Source organism: Camponotus floridanus, unplaced genomic scaffold, assembly GCF_003227725.1.
Source record: "Camponotus floridanus strain SB8 unplaced genomic scaffold, Cflo_v7.5 scaffold50, whole genome shotgun sequence".
NCBI classification, from domain to species: Eukaryota; Metazoa; Arthropoda; class Insecta; order Hymenoptera; family Formicidae; genus Camponotus; species Camponotus floridanus.
In genome coordinates, this window is record NW_020229659.1 from 1,431,769 (window position 1) to 1,445,233 (window position 13,465).

Here is a 13,465-nt window from a genome sequence, read left to right on the forward strand (position 1 = left end):
AAACATATTTCATTTTTTTATTCAATTCAGCTAAATTGATAAAACAGGCAGTTGATGCTGCATATCGATTATCATGAAGAGCCAATAAAGCGCTTGTGCGTCGTAAACAAAAGTATCTGGTTGGTTTAGCGCTTTCCCGCCTTTTTTTACGATTTAAATTTCATATTCCATTACAACTTAACAATTCGCGAATAAGGCAATATATTATTTCTCTCTAAAAGACTATTTTCTTTTACAATTCTTAATCTGATACAATTAAATTTAATTTTAAATATGTACTTAAATATGTTAAATGTATACATAGCTGATAAAAATAAATTGTACTGTTTTGTTAAATTCTGCATTTTATTTAAGCAATAAATCCAGTAAACATGTATTGTATGTATACAAAATTTTCCAATACTCGTACATATACGTAATTTTAATAAATGTACATGATAAAATTTTTTATTCGTTTCTATTTAACATTTTTGTATATCGACATGTTTACTAATCTCTCATTGATGTATAAATACAGGATTATCGAACACTTAGAAAAACATTTGCGTATACATTGTCAAAAAACGTGTTACCTAAATCATAAATCGGAGAGGAATACGTATCTGTTAAAAAGATTGTATGTATTGTATGTAGATTAATATATAACATAATATATGCAATGTGCATTTTCTATGTAGAAAAAAAAACCCTCAAAGATGCGTAGAAATCCTATCCTTAATCTAACGCCATGCCTTCGTCGTCATCGTCCTTATCGGGACTAGTGGCTGATGGTGATTGCTTCTTACTCTTGTCGTCCTGTCCTTGTTGCGCTTGTTGTTGTCCCTGACCGCTCTTCGCTTCAGTCTCCAGAGCGCTGACGAATTCTTCGATGTTTCCACTGGCTGCGGCATTGACGGCGTCCGATCCCAAGCCGAATTGACGGATGACAGGGCCCGCCTGGCCCGACTGCAAAGCAGACCAGAACATTGATAGCGCCTGGGAGAACTGGGGAGACGAGAGCGTGGTAGACAGGTTGTCCCCTGGTGGTAAGTGCACGTTCATGGCACTCTCCAGGCTCTCCGTCGTAGAGATCGCCGCAGGGATGGCGTTGGTCAGCTCTGTCGCTACGCCCCTCTGCCGGACAATAAGCTGCGCTGTAGCTGGACGAAAACAACAGATATACCCGGAGAAATTTCCCCAACTGCTCAGCAGAGCCAGAGTCTCCGACAACCAGGAAAAGTTCGGACGAATAATAGTATTGAATAATGAGAACAACACCATGCCTCTGTCTTTCGATTCTCTATGTTATTTTATCACAATATACGTCTCTTAATAACTGTTAAGTTTATTTACTAAATTGATATCATTAATTCTCTTGCTGGAGCGATTATTGCAGATGCTCTATTTTTACTTTTTCTTAATAAAAGTATTTTCTAGTAAATACAGTTTAATAGCATATAAAGCACGCATTGCTAGATATAATGTTATAGTGTGATATATAAGATGCTTAACAGTTTTTGAAAAAAGTATTATATATTGTATTGTGTAATGTGTTACATATGCAATTCTCTCATAGACTAAAACCTTACCAAATTTCATAGACAAAGAAAAGCAAATGCAACATTGTAGAACATGTTAGTTACAACATACTGATTACATGTAATGACTTATATGTAATGATATTATTCTCTATATAAACACACCAATTTTTTAGCTATAGCACACATTAAAATTCCAATTTAATATAGATGGCACATTAGTCAAGTGCAAAGTCTACCATTTTGTTGTAAATCTTTTTAGCTATAGTTTTGTTAATTTAGATGCATGACATAATAGCAATATGTTAATACAATTCGTTAATAACTTTTATAGTATAACTTTTTTAGTATAATATGTTATATGATTTCTAATTTTAATCCTACAAATAATCAACACATAAAATTCCTTCTTATTTTTATATCTATATATATATTTTATTTTTGTTCACTCAAAGAATAACTTTGTATACTTATAAGACAATGCTTAAGCGAATACTGAATGTTCCAACTAACTTCTGTTATCAAGAAAGATATTTTATATCACTGATAATGATAGCAGCTGTAAAAAATAAACAATTAGTAACATAATCTATCTCATTTTTTGAATTCTCAGTATCTTTTTGCTCTGTAAAGAATTTTTTAAATAGATTTTTTTTAAATAGATTTTCTCTTAATTTATGATTGTATATATGTATGATTTCACATTATTTTTTATCTTTGCACAATATTCTCTCTTTATAATCACATCTTATATTTTATTTTTATATAGACATACTTTTTGAAATTACTTTCTTACTATTCATCTAGTCTTATTCTTCTACATAATTAATAATAGGAATTAATAATAAGAATAATTTTGAAATAATCGATAATTTTCGATATTATTTTATCACATCATCTGATAAGAAATTAATAGATTGCATATTCAATTATATAAAATCAGTCACAGATTTAATAATATTTTAATACAAGAAATCTTTGATGTCTCTGACAAAACATTTCTAGAAATGTATTAAGAGTGTGTTTCTTGTATTTGTAATCTATCAAAGGATTTTAAAGTGGATTTAATCTTATCATTGTGTTTCAACAAAAGACATATTACTTGTATATGAATTAATTCCTGAAATTGATGTTATATAACAATAAATTGCGACAATATATTAATGTTATTAAGTAACTATAAATATTAGTAATATAAATTAATATAAAATGTTTTAATAAATATAAATAAATAAAAATATTTTAATATCAAATGTAAAATCATTTTAAACATAGACAAAATGCATAATATTATTGTTTAAAAAATGGATCAAATTTTTAACTTACTATTACACAATTTAAATATTTTCACTGAAAAAAAAAATTTTATATAACATTTAATATTGCAGTTTTTATTTAAGCACTTATTAAACAGAAAAAACCAATATGCATGTTTATAAAAATTTATATTGATTATATATTTGAATATATATATAAATGCTTAATAATGCAATTGTACTTCAGCCTTTGTATATTTTTAAAAAATAAGATCCCAGAATCATTGAATATTTTTTTGATTGCTACTTTTCAATTCAGAGAAACAACATTTCATTAATGATCATTATTTTTTTAATTTATAATATTCTATATCTTTATAAGTTACTATTTTATTATTTAGTAAATTGCACGTTCAAATTTTCACTGTTTCTTTTTTTTCCATCAAAGTAGAAAACATTTAAAATTACAAATTACATTTAAAATTACATTTAAAATTACAAACATTTAAAATTAATTAAAAAATGTTGTCTTCCATTTATTCCCCAAAGCTTAATTTATAGAAAGTTTATTATGCAAAAATTATAGATGTTTCTATATTTTTGTAAAATAAAAGCAAAACCAAAGAATCTATACAAAAACATTTTCCTCTGTATAAAGATATACTTATATAATACGCATTAAAAATTTATAACAAAGGCATTTTTTTTTAAATACTGTGTTTCCATTAGAACTGCTATCACTTAATTACTTCATGCTAATTCAAAATTTTAATCAAATTTAATCAAATTATTATGATGTTATTAGAAAACAAAATATTGCACTATAATCTGCATATCTAGTAATATTATTCAGTCCTGTTAGAAAATTTGATTATTTTCCAATTAGAATAAAAAATAGATTATACATATATTCGGATTCATTCATTAGATAGATATGAAAAAATATGACATTACCTGCGCAGCTGGTTCAGTTCGAGGTGGTGTCGGAATTTCTGATAGAAAGTTTTGCAAGTCACTAAGCTGTATTCTATTGTTTGAACCTGTTGCTGTTGTAGTTGGAGTGGACGGAGCTGGTGTTCTTGCTAATAATTTATTATTATTCAGATAATATAAATTATATCATCATAATATATGCTGCTATAATAACATCAAAATAAATTATCATCATAACATATGCTGCTATAATTGATTAAATAATTTGACTCACTTGAAGATTTAGAATCCGTATTAGGTCCAGGAGTTAACGAATGAGGTGGTCTAGAAACATTAGTAGTGGCCGGAGTAGATGAAGTCGTGGTGGAAGCTCTTGTACTTTGAACACTATGCGGTCTATTCATTGTACCTAATAAGCTACCTAGACCACCAATCTGACCCACACCGCCAAACAATTGTATGAGCTGTTGTTGTGACATGTTATTCAACAAATTCTGAAGATCTCCTTCTGCATTAGCACCACCGCTTCTCTGGGATCCAGGTGTCGGTGGATTATTAAGTACATCATTAATCTTTCTGCAGTGTTCTTCATCCTTATCTGTTTTAAGATCCTGTGAAAAGAAAATAAATATTTTCAACTCTATAATTTCTTTAATAATATACTAATATAAAATTATATTTTTACCTGCAGCCAAAAGAAGAACTTCTTACTCGATGACTTAAATCGTAGGAGATACACTCTACCAGTTTTACACTGAGGAACGTGTTTAAATTCGCAATCATCGGGAAAGATAATTAAATCCTGAAAAACATACTCATTTGTAGACATATATATATATATATATATATATATATATATATGATAAATTTAATACAAATCAATATATTGTAAAATATAATCAAGGGTGAAGAAATTTTTGAACTGTGAGACTAAACGAAAAAGTGTATGGCAAATTGGCCAAAACTTTTTTGGAGATCCTATAAAGAACATGAATTATCATCGTACATCTTCGACCACTCCGGTGGTGCGATCCTTCCAGCAGAAATGCATCAACGAGTCATCGGACTGATAGACGTAAAGCTGACCCTTTCGCGTGTCCGGATAAACCATTTTTCCTTTGACAGTCATCTTGCCAGCCTTGAACTCGACTAGATTTTTCGAGGCGCCACGCGATGCATTATTACCGAAAAGTGCTCCGCTGGACATCTTTGCTGAGATATATGGATATATATAAAAAATTACTTTCTGATACGAACAGGATCAAACGATTCACCACCTCACTCACGAGACACGCCGATGACACTGCACTTCAAGATGGCGATGCGAAAAGCAGACCTCATGGACAGAGTTGCCAACAGCTAGGAAAAAAAAATCTAGACAGTATTAAAAAAAAAAACTAGATAATAGCAGAGAGAAGCCTGAAAGCATAGCCTTAAGCGGCCTTTTCATTGACACTAAAGGCCGCAGCACACACTTTTGCATAAGCGCATAACCAGAAGCATAAGGAAATTGATTGGTCCCCAAGTATATGCATAAAAAAATGAACCAATCAATTTTTTTATGCTTATGGTTGTGCGCTTATGCAAAAGTGTGTGCTGCGGCCTTAAAAAGTAGCGTCAACCATTGGTTGAACAAAGAAGTAAGTAGTTGCTTCATTGTTTAACCAATGGTTGACGCTACTTTTAGCGTCAATGAAAAGGCCGCTTAAAGATGCGGCCTCATTAACGCTAAAAAGTAGCGTCAACCATTGGTTGAACAATGAAGCAACTATACTTACCTCCTTGTTCAACCAATGATTGACGCTACTTTTTAGCGTCAATGAGGCCGCACCTTAAAGGTGCAATTTCATTGACGCTAAAAAGTAGCGTCAACCATTAGTTGAACAATGAAGCAACTACTTACTTCTTTGTTCAATCAATGGTTGACACTACTTTTTAGCGTCAATGAAAAGGCCGCTTAAAGGTGCGGCCTCATTGACGCTAAAAAGTAGCGTCAACCATTGGTTGAACAAAGAGGTAAGTATAGTTGCTTCATTGTTCAACCAATGGTTGACGCTATTTTTTAGCGTCAATGAGGCCGCATCTTAAGGTGCAATTTCATTGACGCTAAAAAGTAGCGTCAACAATTGGTTGAACAAAGAAGCAACTACTTACTTCTTTGTTCAACCAATAGTTGACGCTACTTTTTAGCGTCAATGAGGCCGCATCTTAAAGGTGCAATTTCATTGACGCTAAAATGTAGCGTCAACCATTGGTTGAACAAAGAAGTAAGTATAGTTGCTTCATTGTTCAACCAATGGTTGACGCTACTTTTTAGCGTCAATGAAATTGCACCTTAAAGGTACAATTTCATTAACGCTAAAAAGTAGCGTCAACCATTGGTTGAACAAAGAAGTAAGTAGTTGCTTCTTTGGCCGGTATTCATAGGTCGGTATTCATAGTCCGATCTTATATTTGAGATCGTCTTAAGTTCGAGCTTGAAATCCTACGCAGCTATTTGATTGGTTGAATGAGGTCTTAAGTCAACCTCCAAGCAGACTTAAGACGATCTTAAATATAAGATCGGACTATGAATACCGGTCATAGGCTGGTATTCATAGTCCGATCTTATATTTAAGATCGTCTTAAGTCTGCTTCGAGGTTGACTTAAGACTTCATTCAACCAATCAAATAGCTGCGTAGCATTTCAAGCTCGAACTTAAGACGATCTCAAATATAAGATCCGACTATGAATACCGGCCATAGTCCGATCTTATATTTAAGATCGTCCTCATTCAACCAATCAAATAGCTACAAGGCAGCCATTGATTGGTGGAATGAGTTCTTAAGATGATCTTAAATGTAAGACCGGACTATGAATGCCGGCCATAGGCCGGTATTCATAGTCCGATCTTATATTTAAGATCGTCTTAAGTCTGCTTGGAGGTTGACTTAAGACATCATTCAACCAATCAAATAGCTGCATAGCATTTCAAGCTCGAACTTAAGACGATCTCAAATATAAGATCGGACTATGAATACCGGCCATAGAGGCGCTTCAAATACGGGTTCCATCTGAATAGGGAGCATGGCTCTCATGCTTCTCTCTGGCTATAAACGCTGATGGACGCGTATTTGTATGAAACCACATAATGCCGTGCGCATATGCACGTGTTAATTTTATTTATTAATCGCGTTCCTTTAAACATTGCATTACACAAGACACAAATATTAGCAGTGCTTTTGACAAGTCATAGATGGTTTATTATGATTGTATATTTATTGTATGTCATTTAAAATATATGTATTGCCGGCTCTTCCATCTCTTGTAAGGTTATTTGATGTAACGTGCAAAGAAAAGAGAGATAATTGGAATCACGTTTATCACATAAATCAGTTGTATTTTAGAGAAGCAAATATATATTTAATTATATATTGCAATGACAAGTCAACGATCGGTCTCTTGTGGATTGGATTTCTCCTGTGCTGCAAATCTAAACGAATGTCTAGTTTACGCACATGACTCAAAGTAAGTCATCACAAATTTTATGTTTTATTTATATATATTTATCCAATTTATATATATTTATATATATATAATTTATATATATTTATATATATTTATCCAATTTTCAATATACCTATTTAATTCTATATTTATATTTTGCTCCTTGCTTTCAGATATGATTTTATATGCGTTCCTTTGGTTCATCCTTTATTCAAGAGAGAATTTATTTCTGGCGCTGCCACAAATCGTCTAGGACCATTTACCAGACCTGATTTAATCTTATCTAGTTCAGGTATAAATTTTATATATATAATCCTATATCTTTATATATTAATTATATATTAATATATTACCAATGCTTAAAATATGAATAAATCAATGATTATTTACACATTTATAATTTTATTTTATAGATTGGAATAATTTAATAATTGCTAAATTTTCACCATTTATCAATGTGGATTCGACTAATCCAATTATTAGGAGAAATAGCGAAGAAACTTTAAATCAAGAATTATCCTTAGCTAGCCATTTTGGTTTATCAGGAGTAACTTTGCAGTTAAAACATGGGATAAATAAGAATGTGAATCTTGCCAGAATTATTTCTGATAAAATATCCAATAATAACAGTAATTTTCAGGTAACAATATTTATTGTTAATTTTTATTGTCAAAAATTATTTAATTACTTAATAATAATATATTTTTAGAAATGAATACTTTAATAATATGTGTTTAATGTTATATGAATTAAAAATATAAGAAAATATGCTTGCCAAATATAGAGAATTCTGATTCTTCTCTTTATAAGTTATAAAATAAGGGTGGTGGGATCATTTAAAATCACTAAAATATTCTAATATAATTGTCATAGGTTTGGGTACAAGTTCCTATGGAAAATCCAATTAGACAAACTTATTCTTATCGAACAGAGGATTGTCTAGTGGATGAGAATCCATGGGAATGGTGGAATGCATTTAGAACAATATGTGACTACAATAAAAGATTAGGAATTGCGTTAATTGTTAGTCATGATGTACCTGAAATGGAAGAGGTAATTTAAATAAATTTTTAAAAAATTAAAATTATCTAATGTAAATATTAAAATGCACATTGTATTAATAAAATTTATTTAAATTTAAATATCAGATAGATAAATGGCTTGGAGAACCAGTGAGATGCTTGATTTTACCGACAACGATATTTCTAACAAATAAAAAAGGGTATCCAGTATTAAGTAAAGCACATCAAGCAATAGTGAAAAAATTTGTTGCATTAGAAGTACAATTCATTTTGACGGGCGCAACGCGTTATCAAAGTATTAGCTATTACCACAACTATCTTGACTATTTATGGAAGGTAAAACTAAGCAAACAATTAAATCGGAAGATTAATAGTTTGTAAAACATAGGAAATAACATGTTTTTATTCCTTTAGGGATGCCAGAATGATGGAACAATAGAAAAATTCGCTCGAGGATATGAAGATTATTTGCAATGTCCGCTACAACCTCTAATGGATAATCTCGAATCACAAACTTATGAAATATTTGAAAAGGATCCTGTAAAATATCGAGAATATCAGAGTGCTACGTATGAAGCTATTAAAGCATTTATATCCAAAAAAGAAAAAAGAAAAATGTAAGTTAGATAATGTACCAATGTAATATCTGAGATATAATGATTGGAAATTTTTAGAATTATTATGGTAGTTGGTGCTGGAAGAGGACCTCTTGTAACTGCATCTATAAATGCTGCGGAAATGGCCAATCAAGAAGTGAAAATTTATGCCGTAGAAAAAAATCCCAATGCTGTGATAACGTGAGAATTTATTAAGATAAATACTTTATGTCTATATAGATATGTACATAAATATAGGCTGTTTCACTGTTTATATTTATAGATTACAGGCTCTTCAGAGAGATATATGGAAAGATAAAGTTACAGTAGTATCATGCGACATGAGAGACTGGAATCCTCCAGAAAAAGCTGATATTATCGTTTCTGAATTACTCGGATCCTTTGGCGATAATGAACTATCCCCAGAATGTTTGGATAATGTCATGAAATTCTTACAAGGTTTGTGGTATTGCAGACTATTATAAATTATATAAATTAAGTTAACTTAAATTATACAATTTATGTAAATAGTACAAGTATCATATAAATTAAACGCGTATAATATACAAATTTTAAATTGTTCTTTTGTTTATAAATTTGTTAGATGATGGAATCAACATACCACAATCGTACACTTCATATATTGCTCCCATACATTCTTCTAAACTATACAATGAAGTAAGACAACTTAGAGACAAAGATAAACATCCATTAGCTCATTTTGAAACTCCATATGTAGTACATTTTCAAAATAAATACGACATAGCAAATCCAAAACCGCTTTTTACATTTAAACATCCAAATACAGGTTTGTATAAATATAAAGCATCTATCTCACAATTTTATTATTTTTTTATTAATTAATTTTTTTATTTGTAATTTAGATAGTGTTACTGATAATTCGAGGTATGAAACAAAAACTTTTCAAGTGGAACAGAACTGCGTGTTACATGGATTTTCAGGATACTTTACAGCAATTCTATTTGAAAATATCACATTGAGCATAGAACCTAGCACATATAGTACAGATATGTTTAGTTGGTTCCCAATTTTCTTTCCAATCAAGGTATATATAAGTTATGTAATATATAAATTCTCATAAATAATTCTGTGAAAATAAAAATATTTATTAATGCAGGAACCAATACAATTGAAGGCAGGAGACGAAATAGTGGTTCATTTTTGGCGCAGATGTGATTCTAAAAAGGTGTGGTATGAGTGGTGTCTTAGCAAGCCTATTCCAATTTCAATTCACAATTCAACTGGTCGTTCCTCCACTATTGGATTATAATGTAATAATTTTTTTATTTGCTTAAGAATTTCTCGTCAACATGCGCTGACATAGTTAAGTTTATTAAATCTCGATTGTGTAACTACATTTTTGTAGAATTGAACAATTTATACAATAATTGTACAATTAAGTATTTCCATCAAATCTAGACAACATTATACATGTCGATATTTTTTGTATTAGTTTAATTTATGACTAGTAAGATTGTCTATTATTTTATTAATATCATGACAAGAATGCAGTTTGATGATAGCATTAGATATAAAATTAATATGAATATTTCTATTTATGTGTGGCTGGTATAGAGAAATTTTGAAAGATTTATTACAAAATATGTGTATTCAAAACTTGTACTTTATATGTACTCAACATAAAATTTTTCCATCACTTAGTATAGATTCAAGTCAAGTGTAATCATTGATACTATTGATAAGATTACAAGAATATATATAAATATGGGCATGAGTTATGTAATCGATGCATGAAAGAGATACATGGATGCTATTTCACTGCAGATATTTTTTTCATATATTGATAAGTTTATATGACACTGATCTCAGAGGTCACTGATATGCTAAAACTTTGATAACTTGTGAGATGAAATATTCTCAAAGCGTGACTATCTTATTAAACTCACGTGATGTACAGTTTAAATATCGTTATGTAAATTCCATACAAGTACATTGTAAGTAGTACCATCAAATCTTATATTCATATATGACGATGAATTTAAATGTACATGTGTACATTTAATATTTGTAATAAATTTCTACTTTCCTGACATACAAACAAATTCATCTTTTCTATAAATCTTTTAATCAAAAGAAGAAAAATTATTATAATCTTGATTGGGCTATGTGTATGAAAAAAAAAAAGAGAGAAAATATGGATCATTAGATCTAAAGATGTAATCATTTTCACTAATCAGTTGATAAAATCGTGTACAAATTTGGGCAGAAAATATCTAATCTCAAAATATAGACCCTTTTCATACATCTTATTACAAAAATTACAACTATTGACAATTTATATAAACAAACTTAAGAATCTGGTGAATAACGTTCAAATGCAAACATCTAATTGCTGACTGTGATAATCGAAATGTAAAACTAGTTCAATAGCTCAAAGGTTGGAGATCACTTGCTGACTTGGAATATACTCTGATTATTCAGACAGGTCAATATTAATACAAATGGTTATTTCAAAAGTCACCTCCATCAGGCTAAAAGAAATTAAAAATGTAGCTGAATTATTTACATATTATTGTACAGGTCGTGTGTTTACCAGTTTCTTTTAGCTTGTTTATATACTTGTATGTATTTAATCGTTATTTTATACATATTTCCAAGACGAAAGATAAGAGAGGGGCCGATGACGACAGAAGTAGCCGAGCAGAGGATCGTCGAGTCTCGAGTCTGGATCTCTTTCACTACTCGACTCGATTCAGCCGGCGATCGTTCCGTTTTGCTCGCGGACAGGGTTGAAACAAAAGGGTTAGATCACGATCCCAATCGATACAAGGAGCTAGAAAAATGTCACGACTGATGGTGCAGATTGGCAGGTGCGCGACGAAAACGCTCGTCTCGCAGGCCAGGAACGATTTATTCGCGCAATCGAAAACATCCCTTGTCACATGGCGTTCCATAACCACTACTCGGTGCTTGAGATCTGGTAAGTGTGCGAATCCACGTGGCCGCGACTTTGACCTCTTCAAAGGGCGCGAAAAAAAATAATAATATGCCTGAAAAAAGAATAATATTACTAATTAGCATTAATTATTAATAAGTTGCGCGCTGTCAAAAAATCTGTAGCAATTTTTGTCCTTCGAGAGCCTCCCCAAGAGGCTTCTTTTTTCTTATATGCTATAAGGAATTAATGTGCAATTGCAAATTAAATTACAATAATGTGATAAACGTATCAGTAATTGTTATCTCGTAATTTTCTTAGATACTTTAATTAATAATTGCACATTATTTTAATAATACTTTAATTGATAATTAATTGTACATTATTTTAATAAATAAATGTTAGGGAATCGAAGCTACGATACATGATTTTATTTTTTTAGAGCGATGGTATACCGATAAACACGAATGGATAACAGTGGACGGCAATATGGGTACAGTTGGTATATCGGATTACGCACAGGACGCTCTAGGAGATGTGGTATACGCGCAACTTCCTGATGTAGGGTTCACGGTGAAGAAAGAAGGTAAGATACTTCTTATTTGACAATCAAATTTGGAGAAAAATGAGTGTCAATAAAAATTATAATAAAAGTATTAAACAAAGTATGCTCCAAATATTTTTACCATATTCTACCTCTAGAATATATATATATTATGTAATACATTTCATACTTACATTTTTAATCCTGTGAATTAAATATTTGAATACAATTTAGCTGAAACCTTGTATATATAACACATGCACAATATAAATTTAAATTTGTGAAATCTCTATCTTCTCACTTAGAAAAATCAATACTGATATTTCAGAGGAATGCGGAGCTCTAGAATCGGTGAAGGCAGCTTCGGAACTAATAAGTCCAGTCAGTGGAAAAGTTACAGAGAAAAACGAGGCAGTTGAAAATAAACCCAGCTTAATTAATACATCTTGTTATAAGGAAGGTTGGCTATTTAAAGTAGAGTTAAACAACTTAGATGAAATCAAGAGTTTGATGAACGAAGAGACTTACAATAAGTTTTTAAAGTCAAACCATTAAATACATAAGTTAAAAAAATTTCCTTTAATATAATTAGTAATTTGATATTGATTTCAATTTAAGTTAATGAATTTTTAAATGTGTATGGAAACTGCCTCGTTTTATGCTATGTTTGAAAAAAACATTTAAGATTGTAGTGAATTTTGTTTAAAGAATGCTAATTCTTTCTCGAGTAGAGTTAAATATGAAAAATACTTCTCAAAAATGATAAAATATCTTATCATTGTAAAATATATTTAAAAATTTATCAAAGACCATAAAAATCTAAAATATACAGTGTTATTTAATATTTTAGATTATTTTTATGCGTATTTTTTTAAATATATTGTACAAATAATGATAAGATATTTCATAATTTTTGAAAAGTATTTTTCATATTTAACTACTCACACACATACATATGTATACACAACATATATACCAACTATATAAATATATAAATATATATCTCATTTATACTTCATTATAAATATAGATTTCTCATTATGTTTTGTGAAATGTTATAAGTTTTATTGCATCTCAATCATTGAAAGCAGTTCACATTAATCATTTTATTCAACAATTTTTAAAGTAGCGAAAATGAATGTTAATTTATGAAAAATTTAGTACATTAAGCAATAGCGAGTTTGATGTTTTCT

At 30.2% G+C, this 13,465-nt stretch overlaps 3 protein-coding genes across 4 annotated transcripts; 2 read left to right on the forward strand and 1 right to left on the reverse strand.

Annotated features, from left to right (window-relative positions):
• Window positions 1-326: 326 nt before the first annotated feature.
• On the reverse strand, window positions 327-5,032 carry LOC105256773 (proteasomal ubiquitin receptor ADRM1). 2 transcript variants are annotated; one of them, XM_025412441.1, is made up of 5 exons: window positions 4,713-5,032; window positions 4,392-4,508; window positions 3,981-4,317; window positions 3,728-3,855; window positions 327-1,113 (listed from the first exon to the last, which is right to left on the reverse strand). In XM_025412441.1, the coding sequence occupies exons 1-5, from the start codon at window positions 4,911-4,913 to the stop codon at window positions 715-717; spliced, it is 1,182 nt and encodes a 393-aa protein (XP_025268226.1). In that variant the 5' UTR covers window positions 4,914-5,032; the 3' UTR covers window positions 327-714. The 2 variants fall into 2 exon arrangements, with proteins under 2 accessions (XP_025268226.1, XP_025268227.1); XM_025412442.1 differs by having other exon boundaries at window positions 327-945; window positions 4,713-5,031.
• A 1,775-nt stretch (window positions 5,033-6,807) lies between these two features.
• On the forward strand, window positions 6,808-10,380 carry LOC105256771 (protein arginine N-methyltransferase 5). Its single transcript, XM_011266984.3, has 11 exons — window positions 6,808-7,214; window positions 7,367-7,485; window positions 7,607-7,833; window positions 8,067-8,246; window positions 8,342-8,551; window positions 8,630-8,832; window positions 8,890-9,012; window positions 9,095-9,270; window positions 9,416-9,619; window positions 9,696-9,877; window positions 9,950-10,380. The coding sequence occupies exons 1-11, from the start codon at window positions 7,126-7,128 to the stop codon at window positions 10,100-10,102; spliced, it is 1,866 nt and encodes a 621-aa protein (XP_011265286.1). The 5' UTR covers window positions 6,808-7,125; the 3' UTR covers window positions 10,103-10,380.
• Window positions 10,381-11,355: 975 nt separating this feature from the next.
• Window positions 11,356-12,842, forward strand: LOC105256772 (glycine cleavage system H protein, mitochondrial). The gene is made up of 3 exons (XM_011266987.3): window positions 11,356-11,773; window positions 12,171-12,314; window positions 12,601-12,842. The coding sequence occupies exons 1-3, from the start codon at window positions 11,635-11,637 to the stop codon at window positions 12,825-12,827; spliced, it is 510 nt and encodes a 169-aa protein (XP_011265289.1). The 5' UTR covers window positions 11,356-11,634; the 3' UTR covers window positions 12,828-12,842.
• The last annotated feature ends 623 nt before the right edge of the window (window positions 12,843-13,465 follow it).